General features: G+C 43.3%; 1 protein-coding gene across 2 annotated transcripts in view; it reads right to left on the bottom strand.

Annotated features, from left to right (window-relative positions):
* The window catches only part of PRKCH (protein kinase C eta), a 206,838-nt gene that overhangs the window by 136,756 nt on the left and 55,531 nt on the right, over positions 1–14,551 (bottom strand). For both annotated transcript variants that reach the window (XM_032482144.1, XM_006185726.3), the window contains exon 2: positions 8,555–8,618. In XM_032482144.1, the coding sequence (XP_032338035.1) occupies positions 8,555–8,618 (64 nt within the window). The remainder of the gene's footprint in view (positions 1–8,554; positions 8,619–14,551) is intronic.

Raw genomic sequence — 14,551 nt, 5'->3', positions numbered from 1 at the left:
ATAAGGAAAATAGTTTTGCACTATAGACCTCTTAAGAATGTCCCCAGAATGTCCCCAGAGGTCTGTAGGCCACGCTGAGAACCAAATGAAAAATTTTGAAAAAAAACACCACTTAAAAGTTTATCATCGATGGGCAACGAAAGTAAGAGAAGTAGTCAGGAGGAAGCCATTGATGACTGGGGGTATAACCAGGCCAATACAGCTATTATTCCCTGTGCTAAACTCATTTATTTGACTTTTAATTTCTTCCAAGTTCTAGTTTGAGGTCTGCAGTAAAAGAACCTCCAGACAATGACAGTAAAACTTGAGCAAATCTCAAGCTCAATCTTCCCAGAGCTCTCTGATCCATGACTCACATTTGAGAAGGTGGCACCTTTCCCAGGTCAATGTCAAGCTTTAGGTGTAAGGAGGAGGAATCCAAGGAAAGTCTGGCAAAAAGACATCATCCCTCAAAATGACAAAACTCTGAGGAGGGTGGAATTATACCATCTCAAAGGCAGTTTTCTTCCAAGGCAGGATAAAGAGAAAACACAAAAACGCATGCCCGGTAGCCGGATGGCCCAGGAAGATCTTGGACCTCAGCATCCCAGCCTGAGCTTGTATCTGGGCTCTGGCATTCATTACCCATGAGACCAAAGCAAATCAGTGTCTCTGCGCCGGATTTACCAGCTGCATCCTGAGGACCACATCAGCCTCAGAAGTTCGTTGTGGGGAGCAAATGAAATAATACAGACAGTGGCATGAACATACCGAAGTCATCAATTACTAGGGTAAGAGGCTGTCCTGATGCCAGAAAGAAAACAAGGGCTGCTGTTGCTACTTGCTCAATTACAGCCTAGCACAGTGTCTGCTCCTCAGAAGGGGTTCAATACATGAACGTGCTGTCACGGGTGGGAGGAGCAAGCCAACTGTGACATGGGACAATTAGTCTCAAGCCTTTACAGAGGTCACTTCTTTTTCCAGTTCCCCTTTCTCTCCCATTCCCTTAAAGTCTCTTCCTTTCTCTCCTACCCTGTCCCCCAACCCAGCAGTCATTTCCAATGGGAGCCACAAAACTGGCAGGAGAACGGAAGGACCGGCAGGAGAACGGAAGAAGTCGCTCATTCCTCAGTCTGAAGATATGGGAAGAATACATTAAAGAAAAGAAAAAAGCTAAATTTTAAAAATGAAATCAACGAGCTGTCACTGGGCTTGAAACATGAGAAAGGAAAACTGAAAATCAACCGCCATCAGAGATTACTTTTTCTCCTTCAAAAATGTCGTATGTTGTGAGCAACAGATAACAGTGAAAAACTGTGGGTGGCAGCTTTCAAGCAGTAACGCATGTTTCATCAGCCTTGGTGCACGTGGCCACAATGATTTAGCAGAGAACATAGTTATGTGTAAAGCAGTGGTCTGACACAAGAAATTTGAGTGAAAAAATGAAGCAATGGTTCAAGAAGAAGATCAGATGCTTATACTACTCCATAATGCGCTGCCTTAGTAGAAGAAATAAGCAGCTACCAAAATTTAAGCATTTTTCATATTCTTCCTGTGGGAAATACGTATGAGTTCCAAACAAGGTAACAAGAGTCCGAAAGCAGGGGGCTAAAGTTTCAGCCAAGTTTTCTCAAGGAGCTTCACATCCGCAAATGACAAGTGCTTTGTCCAGTTGTGTTTTTGTTTGTCTTTTCCAAAGCTGAATACTTTCAAAGTTTGCTTTGGGAACTCCGGGGGAAAACACATGTGCACACAGAACTTTTGTCTTACTGTCTTTGTAAAGATACTTCTCCCATTAATTCTTTCACTTTACTTTTTTCTTTTAGGAAACTATCTTAACATTAAACTTTGCAAGTGCCAAATGTTATGCAATGGTTAGTAGGAGACGCTGCACTTGTCATTCATTCTAAGCGAGAACTTTACGACAGAACGGACGGAATTATCTTACTCATGTCTTCCTACCTGCGGTTTTTGACTCATGGCCTCATATTTATTTGGAACTTTTAAAGATATTTCTGAAGTACTTTAGTCATTTAAAGCTTTTAACTTGCCTCTTCATCATATATAAAAATTGAGAATTAAGGATAAAATACATACAGACAAAAAACACCAGCTTTAATTTATAAATGAGAATGGGTAGCGTGTATTCAAAGTTACAGCATTATTTCGACATCAGGGAGGCAACCCAGATTCTGGTTTTTGTCTAGGAAACAGATATTTTAAATGTGTAATTTCAATTTCTTATTAAAAAGAATTTCAGATGCATGCAAACGTAGACAGAGACTTAACAACAAACCTACCCAGATGTAACCAACACCCAGCTTCCACAGCCAATTTGTGGCTAAGCTGCTTTTATCTGTACCCTATCCCCTCCTCCCAACTCTGGATTATCCTGAAGTCAATCTCAGATAGCATGTCATTTCATCCGTAAACACTTCGATATGGATGTCTAACAGATGTTCCTTTTGTTTTAAACAACCACAATACCGCAATCACAGTGAAACAATGTTAACTCCTTCACATCATCGTGTATACAGTCTCCAGGCCCATTTTCTCAGTTGCGTCCTGGGAGTCATTGTTTTGCCATTTGTGTTTGACATGTTCCACATGTTGAAACTGGTTAATATGTTGCTCTTTTGTAATTTTGGTTTTCCCTCCTTCTCTTCTCCCCCTTTTCTTCCAATTTTTAGTCAAGTCTCTTGTCCTATCAAAATTTTCCAAAATCTGGATTTTCCTGACTGCATCCCATGGTGTCATTTAAAACGTGCCCCTGTCCCCTATACTTCCTCTCAACTGGCAGTTAGATCTGGAAGCCTGACCAGATTTGAGCTCAATTTTCTTGACAAGACCACCTCACAGATGGCATGTGGCTCCCATCAGGAAGCACATATTGTCTGGTTTTCTCTCTGTGGGACCATCATTTAAGCTTGAGGTGCCCTGAAACCAGGCAAATTTCACTTATGCGAAAACTACATAATCTTCAAATCTTACTGCGTATTTCTTAATAACATTACAGTGCAGCAACATCTTTCCTGATTTGTTCTCACATAAGGGGCTATCACCATTTAATTTCTTTGTGTTGCTTCTCTTCCAATTATTGCTGCTCTGAGTTTAGTTCAATGCATTTTCTTCAGTTCTTCAAACCTCTTTTTTTTAATCCACTCCACTCTCCCAGGTAAGAACTAGTCCAATAAAGTGATGATCAAACAGGGTCACAGTGACAGCATCTGTCATTGTGAATTACAAAGCCAGGTCTCTGTCATCGCCTTAATAAATTTCAGCTTGGTTAGGTGGTCAATCCAGTTGTTTGCCTCCAGAAAGGCTTAGCCAGAATGAAATAAAGAGTGACATGAGACAGCTTTTTCAAAGTAATCAATCACTTCTATTGTGTCTATTTCAGCAGCAGTGCTCAGGAGAGTTCTGTATCTGATCAAGAGTGAGAACACCTTTCTTAGATAAACAATGGTAATGGGTTTCTGATCCAGTAGATAATCTTATGCCTTCGGCGCTGCGACAGACTTCCACAAAGAGTTTTTCTCGTTCCATCTCAGTTTGATGAAGAGCCCTCACTGCAGGATTTTAAGCAGGCTCACTCCTCACCTCGGCATTAAGCAGAAACCTGCACACAGCACACTGGATCATCACCTTGTGAAGCTATGACTGTTAACACCAATTCAAGTGGGACTTTCCAGAAAGCCTTTTATGTCCTGTCTTTTCTTCAAACTTCATTATCAAACATTTTGATGCCAATTTGGAAGATGTTATACTATCTGGCAAAGCAGTCCCTGGCATGCAGTAAGCACTCAAATATTATTGGATGAATAATGAATGCATTAATAAAATGAGTGTTCATTAAATAAACCATCAACATCATTGGGGTGAGTTTGACAAATTAGGATCTGTGAGCCAGGTCCTTAATTATCGGTATTCCACAGAGTTCTGTTAGTCAGCCTTGGTTTTCTCTCTAAATCTTCTCACTGCATCCCTTCATCCATGTGCTTGTCTCCCACTGGCTCCCAGAGATATATCTCAAGCCGAGATCTCTTCCCAAACTCTAGACTCTTATTTCTAGTTCTTACTAAACATCTCCATTTGGGTTTCCCACAAGCTTCTCAAACTCCACCTGTTCAAAGCTGAATTCATCACATTCCATTCCCATGTCTCTACTCTGGTAAATGACTCCACAACATCCTCTGAGCATCATCGGAGGCTCATCTCCATCCCTGACACCCTATGAACTGCCAATTCCTGTTGATTTCATGAGTTATGCATTTCTCATAGCGGTCCCGTCCCCTGCATCCATCCCCGCAGATTCCAACTTAACTCGAGCTCTAGAAATCTCTCCCTTAGACAACTTTAATAGTCTCTTACAGGCTGTCCACACCCCTGTCTCCTCTTATGATCTAACAACCCCCTCCCCCAAGCCCCTTGTACCCACTGCTACCAAGTCACATTTTGTTTCTCTTTCCTTAAAGCCCCTCAATGGCACCCCATCATGTCTACTAGCCTAGAAGTAGTGTGACCATGCAATTTATCCTCTAACCTGGGATCCTTCTGAGAGTGACAGGTGATGTTGTTAATAGTTATACTGGTACAGCAAATAAACTCATTCTATCCCAGGCAAACTGACACATGAGGCCCTCCCAAGTCTCTGCAAGACCTCCCACTGCACCCCCACCTTTGGCACCCGCCCCCCACAACCACTTTCAGTCTCCAGAACCCGTCACTGTTTTCTCACCTCTGCGCCTGTGTACGGACCATCTTCTCCTCCTGAACTATCTTCCCCTCCTGAACTATCTTCCCCTCCTGGCAAGTTTCTATTGATCATTCCAACTTGATTTAAACATCACCTCTCCTGTGAAGCTTCCTCTAAAATCTTCTGCCTGCTCTGATCACATATTCCCACAAGCCCACATTGTGCCTTGGACTCATTCCTGCGCTGGGACCTGGGCCCCTTCGCTGCACACATGGGCTGCATCTGCCCCCAGTCCTGTGAGCTCCTTCACCAAAGCATCCATGTCTTGTTCATCTTTACCTCTTCAGCGTCTGTGATGAGATCACAGGTCTGTAATCAGCAGGTGTTTCTCATGACACTTCTGAATCCTATATGGTATTTAATAAAAACTTTCTTGCCTTCGCTGCTAATTCGGCATAATTAATGCAAGATGAGAAGACGAGACAGGATGAAATAAGGAGTAGTCAGTAGCTCCTAATGCCAGTCCTGTACATCACAGACTACATCTCCATTTCAGCAATTGCTTTTTAAAGGAGAACTCTGGGACTGTAGTATCTGGGCTAAGGGCAGAACCCCCATAGGAGGCCATGAAAGGGAAACAGGCATGGCGATAAGCCAACATCATATTAGAAACTGTCCACTCAATTCTTGAGGCATCTAGTATAAAATAAAGGCATTGTCAAAAAAAAACCACACCTGCTGGGCATACATGGGGTCCCAGGCAGGGGTGGGGAGAATAACAGGAATCCTGCTGCCATGACAACAGGAACACAGGGATAAGAACCCACCTGCATGCCTTCCTAGAGCACTTTACAGTTTGCAAAGCCCTTCCCTATGCATTATATTATCTGACCTTCAAAACGACCCTGTGAGATAGATCAGATGCACCCCAAGGCTCTACCAACATATCTTGAGTTTGACAACCCCTCTGGGATCCCAGGTCAATGCCCCTGTCATAACCTGAGACACACTGGGGAAGTCTGACCTCATCCTGCTCCCTCATGTAAAATCCTTCAGTGTCTGAAATGGGAACTCAAACCCCAAATGTTCTATCAGTCAACCTGTCGCCTGATGGCCAGGGATCACCCAGGGTGGCTGATAGGAGTGAGGCCAAGCCAGCGACATCCTCACAGCATTGGGTCTAGGGCTACCACAGCAGAGGCAGCTGTATGGGGGCTGGGGGGCTCCATTCCCTTCTTGTCTAATGCACACAGAGGCTGCTGCCACGTCCTCTGCAGCTGACAAGGCAGCTGAGCCCTAAGGCAGTGGCAACCAGCCAGCTTGAGCTGAGCCCCCAGCCTAGGAGAAAACTAACAAGACAAGCCTCCCACAGAGAGAGCAAGCAGATCTGAGCTTTTAAAACATAGCCCACGCAGTGACGCCACAGCTCCTGAAATGTCAACATTAAAAATCTATTTCTCATGGCTAAAACAGCTCTTTTAGCATCTTTAAAAATATGCAGACACACCCAAGAAGGATCTAGTACTCAGATATCAATCACTATCACTTTAGTGTGAATTCGTCTGTGAATTCACTATCTTCCTTATTAGCGAGTATTCCTGGAGAGAGGAGATCCCTGGGCATCTTACTGGACTAAGAGACAGCTGAAGGAACAAAGCAGGAAGGACTAACTTAAAGGGAGGCAGAATTACCAAAGATGAACTCAGCCTGCCTCACAGTTTCACCCAGGGTCACTTCTGAAAGGAATACAATTGCAATGACCTGGAAAGAACTCACCCCTGGGAAGACTTGACATTCCCTTCTTCTTACCACTAAAACTAGTAAATTAATACTATGAGAACACCAACGAGTATTCCAGTGCCACTGCCTTGATTTTTCTACTTTACAATGAAGGAAGATAGAAACGTAATAAAATTTAGTCCTAGACAGCCAGTGGGGCTCTGAAAAAAGATGTCAAGTAATGACTATGGCACCGTCAGGCCTGGTCTAACACGCGTGGCCTTACTCCATTGGTCCCTTGTCGCTTAGTGCAGAAAGGTAGTTTAGCATATTCAAAATCTCACCCACTCCTCATTCTTGCCTCTTTTCTCACTGCTGGGATTGCCTATACTACGGTTGTGCACACGTTCCACGTGCTGTAAGAATGTGCTATCGGCAGTTTTCTGTGATACAACATTACATTGTGTTCAACTGAGTTATGAGTAGATTCATTTTTCTCACAAATCCTGAATGTACAAGATACCAAGCAAAACTAAGAGACCTGTGAGCAGGCAGGAGACCCCCAAATAGTTTTTTCCTATTCAGGCATCCCAGGTTTCTGCTAATTTCAATATGAGAGCAAAAAGATAAGATGCAACGATTGAGACAGCAGGTTGAGAAATGTCAACATGAAGACAATTTGCCCACATGAATGAGTAGTGTTGGCTGAGAGGAGAGAAAACTGTTTCTTAAAGAAGGTGTTGCCAGTTTGCAAAACACCACTGCCAAGCAGATAAACCATTAAGCCACACATTTAAAGATCTTCACGAGGATTTTAGTGATGGTGGAGAAGCTTGTAGTAGGACTAACTCTCCAACCAAAAACTAACATTTTTAGAAATACAGTATAAAACAATTCACTGGAAACACCGGAGAGCAACCAGGAAAGGGACAGAAAATAGAGGGAATTTGATCTGCAAATTAAAACCACAAGATAGCATTTCATATCCACCAGAATGTCTAAAATTAAAGAGAATGACCATAGCAAGTGTTGTTGAGGATATGGAGTACCTGGCACTCTCATACATTGCTGGTTGGAATATGAGACCTACAAGCACTTTGGAAAACCATTTGAGAGTTTCTTATAAAGTTAAATATGTATCTCCTCTATTACGTGGCAATTCCACTCTAGGGTATTTACCCAAAAGAAATCAAAGTGTAATTTATGTGCAAGAATGTCTATGGAAGCATTATTCATAATAACCCCAAACAGGGAAAACTCCAAAATGCCCATCAAGAGGAGAATGGGCAAACAAGATTGTGCTACATTTATATAATGGAATACCCAGCAATAAAAAGGGACAGAATACTAATATACACAATGATGTGAATGGGTCTCATAGAAATTATGCCGAGCAAAAGAAATCAGACACAAATGAGAATGCACAATGTAGTTCCATTTATATGAACTTCTAGAATAGATAAAACTAATCTATGGTGGAAAAACAAAACAAACCATTTATTGCCTCTGGCAGCAGGGGACTGATTGGGAAAGGACACGGGTAACTTTCAGAAGGACGGAAATGTTCTATGTCTTGGACTGGAGTGCTAGTTTCACGGCTGTATGCATTTGTCAAAATAAAATTCTTCACTTCTGATCTATTCATTTCACTGTATATAAATTTTGCTTCAATTTAAAAAAAAATTGGGGAGTGAGAGGTGGGGGTAGTATCAAGGGAAGAGGAACAGAACCCCTGAAAGGACAGAATGAGATAAAGATTATAAGGAAGAAGACATGATCCTTAGATTTTTTAATACATTCAGGGGCAAACTAAAAGGTTGGTCCCAACCAAAAATCTCAAGTACAGTCTAACAGACATAAAACAAGAGAGACAAGAACCTCTTGAACTAAGAACTAGGATGATGATGAATAAAATTAAGAACTCAGTGAGTATGTTAAACAAAACACAAGGTCACCAGAGTTAGCAAATATAGTTAATCTGGCAACCCAAACCAACAGACCATTAAGACAACAAAATACCAGCCAGCCTAATTTAAACAGTCAATTTTTTTAAAGCATCTTTTACAAAATGCTCTTCTTATAATTTCTGTGATAGAAATTCCTACAGAGCATGAAGTAAGATTATACAAATACCAGAAAACACCCAAAACTCATTCTTACCTTCAGAGAAACTCCCTGTTAGGGTTATTACGACAAATACTTTCCCTTCCGGCTCGAGATCCACCTACAAAGAGAAAAAATTGTATGTTATAGTCAGATTTTGACGTATTTCTTGTGGGCCTCTTATAACGCTTTACAGAGAGGCCTCAATGTGCAAATCGCAGCCACAGATCGGATCTCAGCCTTTCATTAAACAGTAGAGCAGCGAGCAACTAGGGATAGTGCAAGAAACTGTAACGGCTGGAAAGCAATCTGAAGGAGATCCATCTTGCCGTGTTTTCTCAATCTCGATTTTTTCCTCTTCCACTTCGGCTCTTTGTGACATTGATAAGCATCCATAAACATGGTCATTGTTTTGGAGACACCTCTAATTTACGGGCACCATTTGTAAGAACAACACTCTATTAAAGCATGTGGCAAGTGTGTGAAGGGGAGAAATAATGGCAACACATTAGGCCATGAGCAAACGTGGCTGGTCAGCGGCAAGCCTGTAGCTGCAGGAAGGGATGAGTTTGACTGGAAGAGTGCTGTCTCTCTCTGAACCACTTCCACCTGAGTGCAGTCCATCTTCAGGAAGCAGCAGGGAAGGCGGTACCCGCGCTGTGCCTTCCATACTCTCAACACTTTCCAGGAACATCAACTTTCCTTCAAGTTCTTATCTATGAGCTGAGAAAATAAGACGCAACTTCTGCAAATGAGGCAGCTTGATGTCTTCTCACTAGGTCCCGTCCTCGGTACACACTCCTGTGTCCCAAAGCCCCTTCCACAGTACATCCCCAGGACGCGGCAGTGCCCTCCACATCTGCTCTGACCACCCTGGCCCAGGCAGGCAGGCTTTGCCCTCCTTGTGCTAACTGTGAACTACCTGTGAACACCTCGAGGCCATGGACTCCGAGGTTCTCCTGGACCCAAACACATGAATTTACAATTGTCCTGAATAAAATCTTGTCTGGTTTATTAACCCATGGCTCCAGTTCTGTCTTTGATACTTCATCTAAAGAGAGAGGTCCAGAGATGCTGAGTATAGATGTGGATGGCCATTGGGGTAGAATATTAAATTTAAATGAGCTGCAAATCATGTGGTACAGTGTCAGACTAGACCAGGATGTGGGCCCCCATCTGACTGCCACCACTGGCTTTGGACTCTAGACAAGGTCCTTAGCCATCCCGAGCTTCACTGCTCTTATCGGAAAGTCCATGATGTCATTACTCAGTGTTTCTGACAGGGCTTCCATCCCACCATCTCAAAGAGCCTTAATCATACTATTTACTGTTTTTATTGTACCTATAGATGACAAATACTGAAGAAGGAAAAAAAATGCATTGAACTTATCCAAGCTCACCACCACCTATTTTTAAACACTACACCCTGAGTATACTTTTTCAAAATAAAAGACACCTGTTTCAAACTGACTCAGAAAGCTTCATCTATATAACAGCCTCTTCTTATAAACCCTGCCTTTCTCTTCATGGAATCCGCCATCAGTGCGGTTACCACACTGTAACTCGCCTGTATTCACATCAGCTTCTTGCATCACGACTGCTGCTCACTTAACGATATCCCCTTAACTATCTGAACGCCACTTGTGAACCTTGATGGAACAATTCTGAAAATAGAGCTCTCTGGAGAGATGACTAAACAGGATGTCAGTCTCTAATTGTCTCCACTCTGCCTTGACTTGTTTCAAGTCAAAAATATGTTATTTTTGAAAGCCACTCCCTCATCTTTAAATATAAAAGCCTGGCAGAGCCACACACATGCACACACATTCGACCTCACAACATCTTCTGCTGCTGGTGCAGAAGGAGCTGCCGCCAGCCTCTGGACAGACGGACTGCCAGGCTGCCTCCGCAATCCAGCCCACACGCTCCCTCCACCACTGCCCGGGGGGCCCACAAAGAAGTCCACTCCACCCCGATGGGCCAGGAGCAGCTCTGACAGATGGCAGGAGACTCCAGCACTTGGAGCCAGAAGCCCTCACAGTTCGACAGGTTTGCTTCGTCGTTTTTGCCCCATGCCACCTTCCCGGTGGAAAAACCAGACACCAACGCCGTCTTCAAGCATTAGTCCATCTATGACCTCTGACCTGAGAACAGCTTTTACCAACTGCAGGTCGAGACTCATTAGTGAGACAGGAAAACAATGTAATAGGCTGCACACAACAGGGACCTTTAAGTAGAATCAAGTGGAACAGAAAATGTTAACATGCAAAATAGTAAGAACAAGAATCATGGAATGAAAATACTGTTTGCAGTTTTGTATGCATGTATAAGGGTATAGTGGGTTTTAGGGTAAAATGTATTCCTTACTCTGTCACAGAGAAATAGTTGGAAAAGGTGGCCTTAGCGGTTACCTGTTCCAGCTCCATAGTGCTGATAGTTGCTGGCATTTATTCATGGTGGTTGCTTAGATACCTCCAATGACAGCCAACTCACTACCACCACAGCCGGCCGCTTTCATTCCTGTACCCCAAGGAAGATCTTTCTCTAACAGCAGAAATGCAGGGACCAATAGTTTCCATTCACTGACGCCAGTTTTGCCTCTACAGCTATAGTGTATTTTATCTCCAGGTGAACATCCATTCCAGCTTCTGGGAACAGCATTTCAGCTTTATCTGAAAACTGCCTCACCCTCACATTCGCCCAAATGGCTCAGCTGAGATCCTATCCCTCATTCCAGAGTGGACACGTGACCCAGGTTTGCTCAACAGAGCAATGAATTCCCTCGGCTGCGAGGACTGGCCTGGAGCTGACATGTGCCCTGTATCTGGCCACCTGAGTAAATGCTACTCCGTACCCTCAGTCACTGGTTTGGGTGTGGGCACAAAAATCCGAGTCTGTCCAATCAGGCATCCTGAATCTACAAGGAAGAATTAGAGTCTCACTCCTGCTGGACTTCAGTCTGGAAGCACACAAACTTAGGAGTGCCTGGCCCCCTTCTTGTCACCACGCTGGGCTGGAGAATGAAGCCAACAAAGAAGAGAGAGCTGAGAGACAGGAGGAGACCAAGGCTTGGTATCATTTAAACCCTTAGATCAGGCCTCCCTACTTCTGAACTTCTTAGTTATTTGAGCCCACAAATCCTTTTGCTTTAAGGCCAGTTTGAGGAGGGGTTTCTATCATTCACACCAAAAAAGACTCATCTAAATTGGCAGCCAAAGAGAATAAGTCATGTTTTTAAAGACAATCATCACCTCCCCTCTACACCTTCTCACATCCACGCCATCCCTTGCGATCCGCTCCCTGTCTCCCTCTGACACTGAAACAGCTCCTGGAACCCTTGTCACCTTCCAGCGTCAGATCCAAAGATGCTTCACCTTGGCTGGCCTCTCCGCAGCATCTGATGCTCTTGCTGGCTTCCTTCTTGATGCATCTCCCTGGCTCCTTGCTTCCCCTCTTCCCTGGTCCTCCCATCACTCTTCCCTAACTTTCCCTCTCAGGCTCCTTGCTGGCACACATCTCTCTGGCTGCCTTTAAACCCTGAGGCTCCTAAGTCCTCTTTTCCTTCCACTGCAAGATTCAGACTTACGATTTCCAAACCTACCTGAGATTCTCTGGGGTAGGAGAAGGAGGAAAAACAAACATAAGAGAACCTCCAACAGGGTGTCGTCAGACTCTTTTCTTGAGCCTCGGGCACAGACTTTACTCTCAAACCTACTTGTGCACCTTTTCTGAAAGTGTCTCACTGGGATAAGTTCCTTTAACTCAACTTGTCCAGAGTCCAAAGTCTTACCCTCAACCCCTAATTGACACCTCCCATTCCTGACTCCACTGTTTCCCCAGCAGCCCGAGTTCCCCACCATGTGCGGATCCAGTGAGTCCACTTTCTGAGCCTCTCTGAAACCCACCCCTTCCTCTCCACTCCTCCTGCCATGTCTCACCTAGCCTCTGGTGGTGGATCTGTAGCTGATTTTTGTCTCCAGACTCATTGTCCTCTAGCTGCTGCCAGTGACATTTCAAAGATGACACTCTGACCATGTGATGTCCTCACTTAAAATCCTTCTCTGTTCCCTCTCCCTTCCACGATAACATCCAAACTCCTTCGCAAGGTACACAACAGCCCTGCATGTAGTTCCTCACCACCCCAGACACATAAAATCCGCATCTCAGCCCCTTTTAACTACGTGTAGACTCTCCAGGCAGGTGTGCTATTTCACTTATAATCTGAGAGAACAAACTATGTTATGTGTCAGACAGTGTAATGGAGAATATAGTCCAAATCGTGAAAAATACCCATTACCTCTCTGAAGCTTATTGCCTAGTGATTTGGGACATGAGATCTTGTAAAAAATCCTTTCTTCTCTTTTTCACCTATCAAACTCCTATTTGTCCATTGAGACTCAACTCAAAACTCACCTTTTACAAGAAGACCTTTCCAGACCTCCTTTAGACAGTTGGGCAACCCCACACCATGGTGGAGACCATTGCTGGAACCCACTCAGGTTGCAGGCACTGACGCCCTGCCTCTCAGGACCCTGCCTTGCACATAAATGGTTTTGTGAATGAGCGAGTAAGTTAACATATGGATATTCCAAGCAGCTTTTCCTCCTTTTTCTTGTCTTTCACCATTCTGATCAGTTTCCTCCAGACACGCTCCAGTTTCTCCACATCCCCATTAAAGAGCGAACATCAGCCCATAGGTGGAACCAAACCTTAACAAGGCAAAGCAAGGTTATCACCAACCTGGATTTCAACACTGACAGCGTCCCGTAGTGATACAGCTACAGACTTTGTAAACACTTGGACAAACCCCAGTGGTCCAGCTTGAGCTTGCCATCAGCTAAAACCCTTGCATCTTTTCCATATGCTGTGAGGCTCTGCTTCCCACATCCTGTGCAGTGCTTAGGCCCCAAATCCTAAGAGCTCTGTATTTTTTCTGTGAAATTTCACCTGGTTGTTCTTGGCCCCAAGGCAGATAGGATCCCAAATCCAGTCATTCAGTCACCCTCCTCCTCAGCTTTATGGCCAAATCAGGTCCTGGGATAACCTGTCACCATCTAAGGCACTTACAGAATGTCCACCAGGACAGAGCTGAGGTCAGAGGGCTAAGGAGGTCTTACACAGAAATCCATGCACTGAGCATTCTTTCTGTAACAGTCATTCAGGGAGAAGTGAATATGCAAACCCCTCTTTCCTACAGACCTCTTCTATTAGTGAGGAGGGTGACTCGTGGGCCCTTGTCAAAACCCAGAAAGCAATGATCTTTGAAAAATGATATTCTTATGCACAAATAGATAAATCACCAAAACTCAGTGTAAACAAATGGTGCTGTAACCACCAGGCGTCCATATGCACAGTAGTGAACTTCAACTCATACCTTGTAACTTACACAAAAATTAATCAACATGGATTGAAGACCTAAATATAAAACTGAAAACTTTAATACTTCAAGAAAATTATATCAGAGAAAATCTTTGGCACCTTGGTTTAGGGAAATATTTCTTAGATATGAAACCAAAAGCACAATCCATGAAAAAAATGAAATAATAAACTGGACTTCATCTAAATTAAAATTTCTACTCTTTGAAAGACACTGTCAAGAGAATGAAATACAAGCCACGAATCAGGAGAAAATATGTATAAATCATATCTGACAAAGCACTTGTATCCAGAATAAAGAACTCACAAAAAACTCAGTAAGAAAACTTTTTTAAAAAATGGGCTCCATCACTTCATTTCACTGAAGAAGGTATAATATAAAGATGGCAAATAAGTATATGAAAACAAGTTCAACATCATTAATCATTACAGAAATGCAAATTAAAACCACAGTGCAGTAACAATACATACCTCTTAGGATGGCTAGCATTAAAAAGTCTGATCACACTAAATGTAAGAATGTGGAGCAACTGGAACTCTCATATGTTGTTGACAGAACTGTAAAATGGTACCATCACTTTGGAAACAGTCAGCCATTTTCTTAAAGAGTTACACACACCTCCCATTTGATCCAGCCATTCAACTCCTAGGTATTTAGTCAAGAATAAAGCAAGCATA

Source organism: Camelus ferus, chromosome 6, assembly GCF_009834535.1.
Source record: "Camelus ferus isolate YT-003-E chromosome 6, BCGSAC_Cfer_1.0, whole genome shotgun sequence".
In the NCBI taxonomy this organism is placed as follows: domain Eukaryota; kingdom Metazoa; phylum Chordata; class Mammalia; order Artiodactyla; family Camelidae; genus Camelus; species Camelus ferus.
This window is presented reverse-complemented; position numbering and strand designations above follow the sequence as displayed.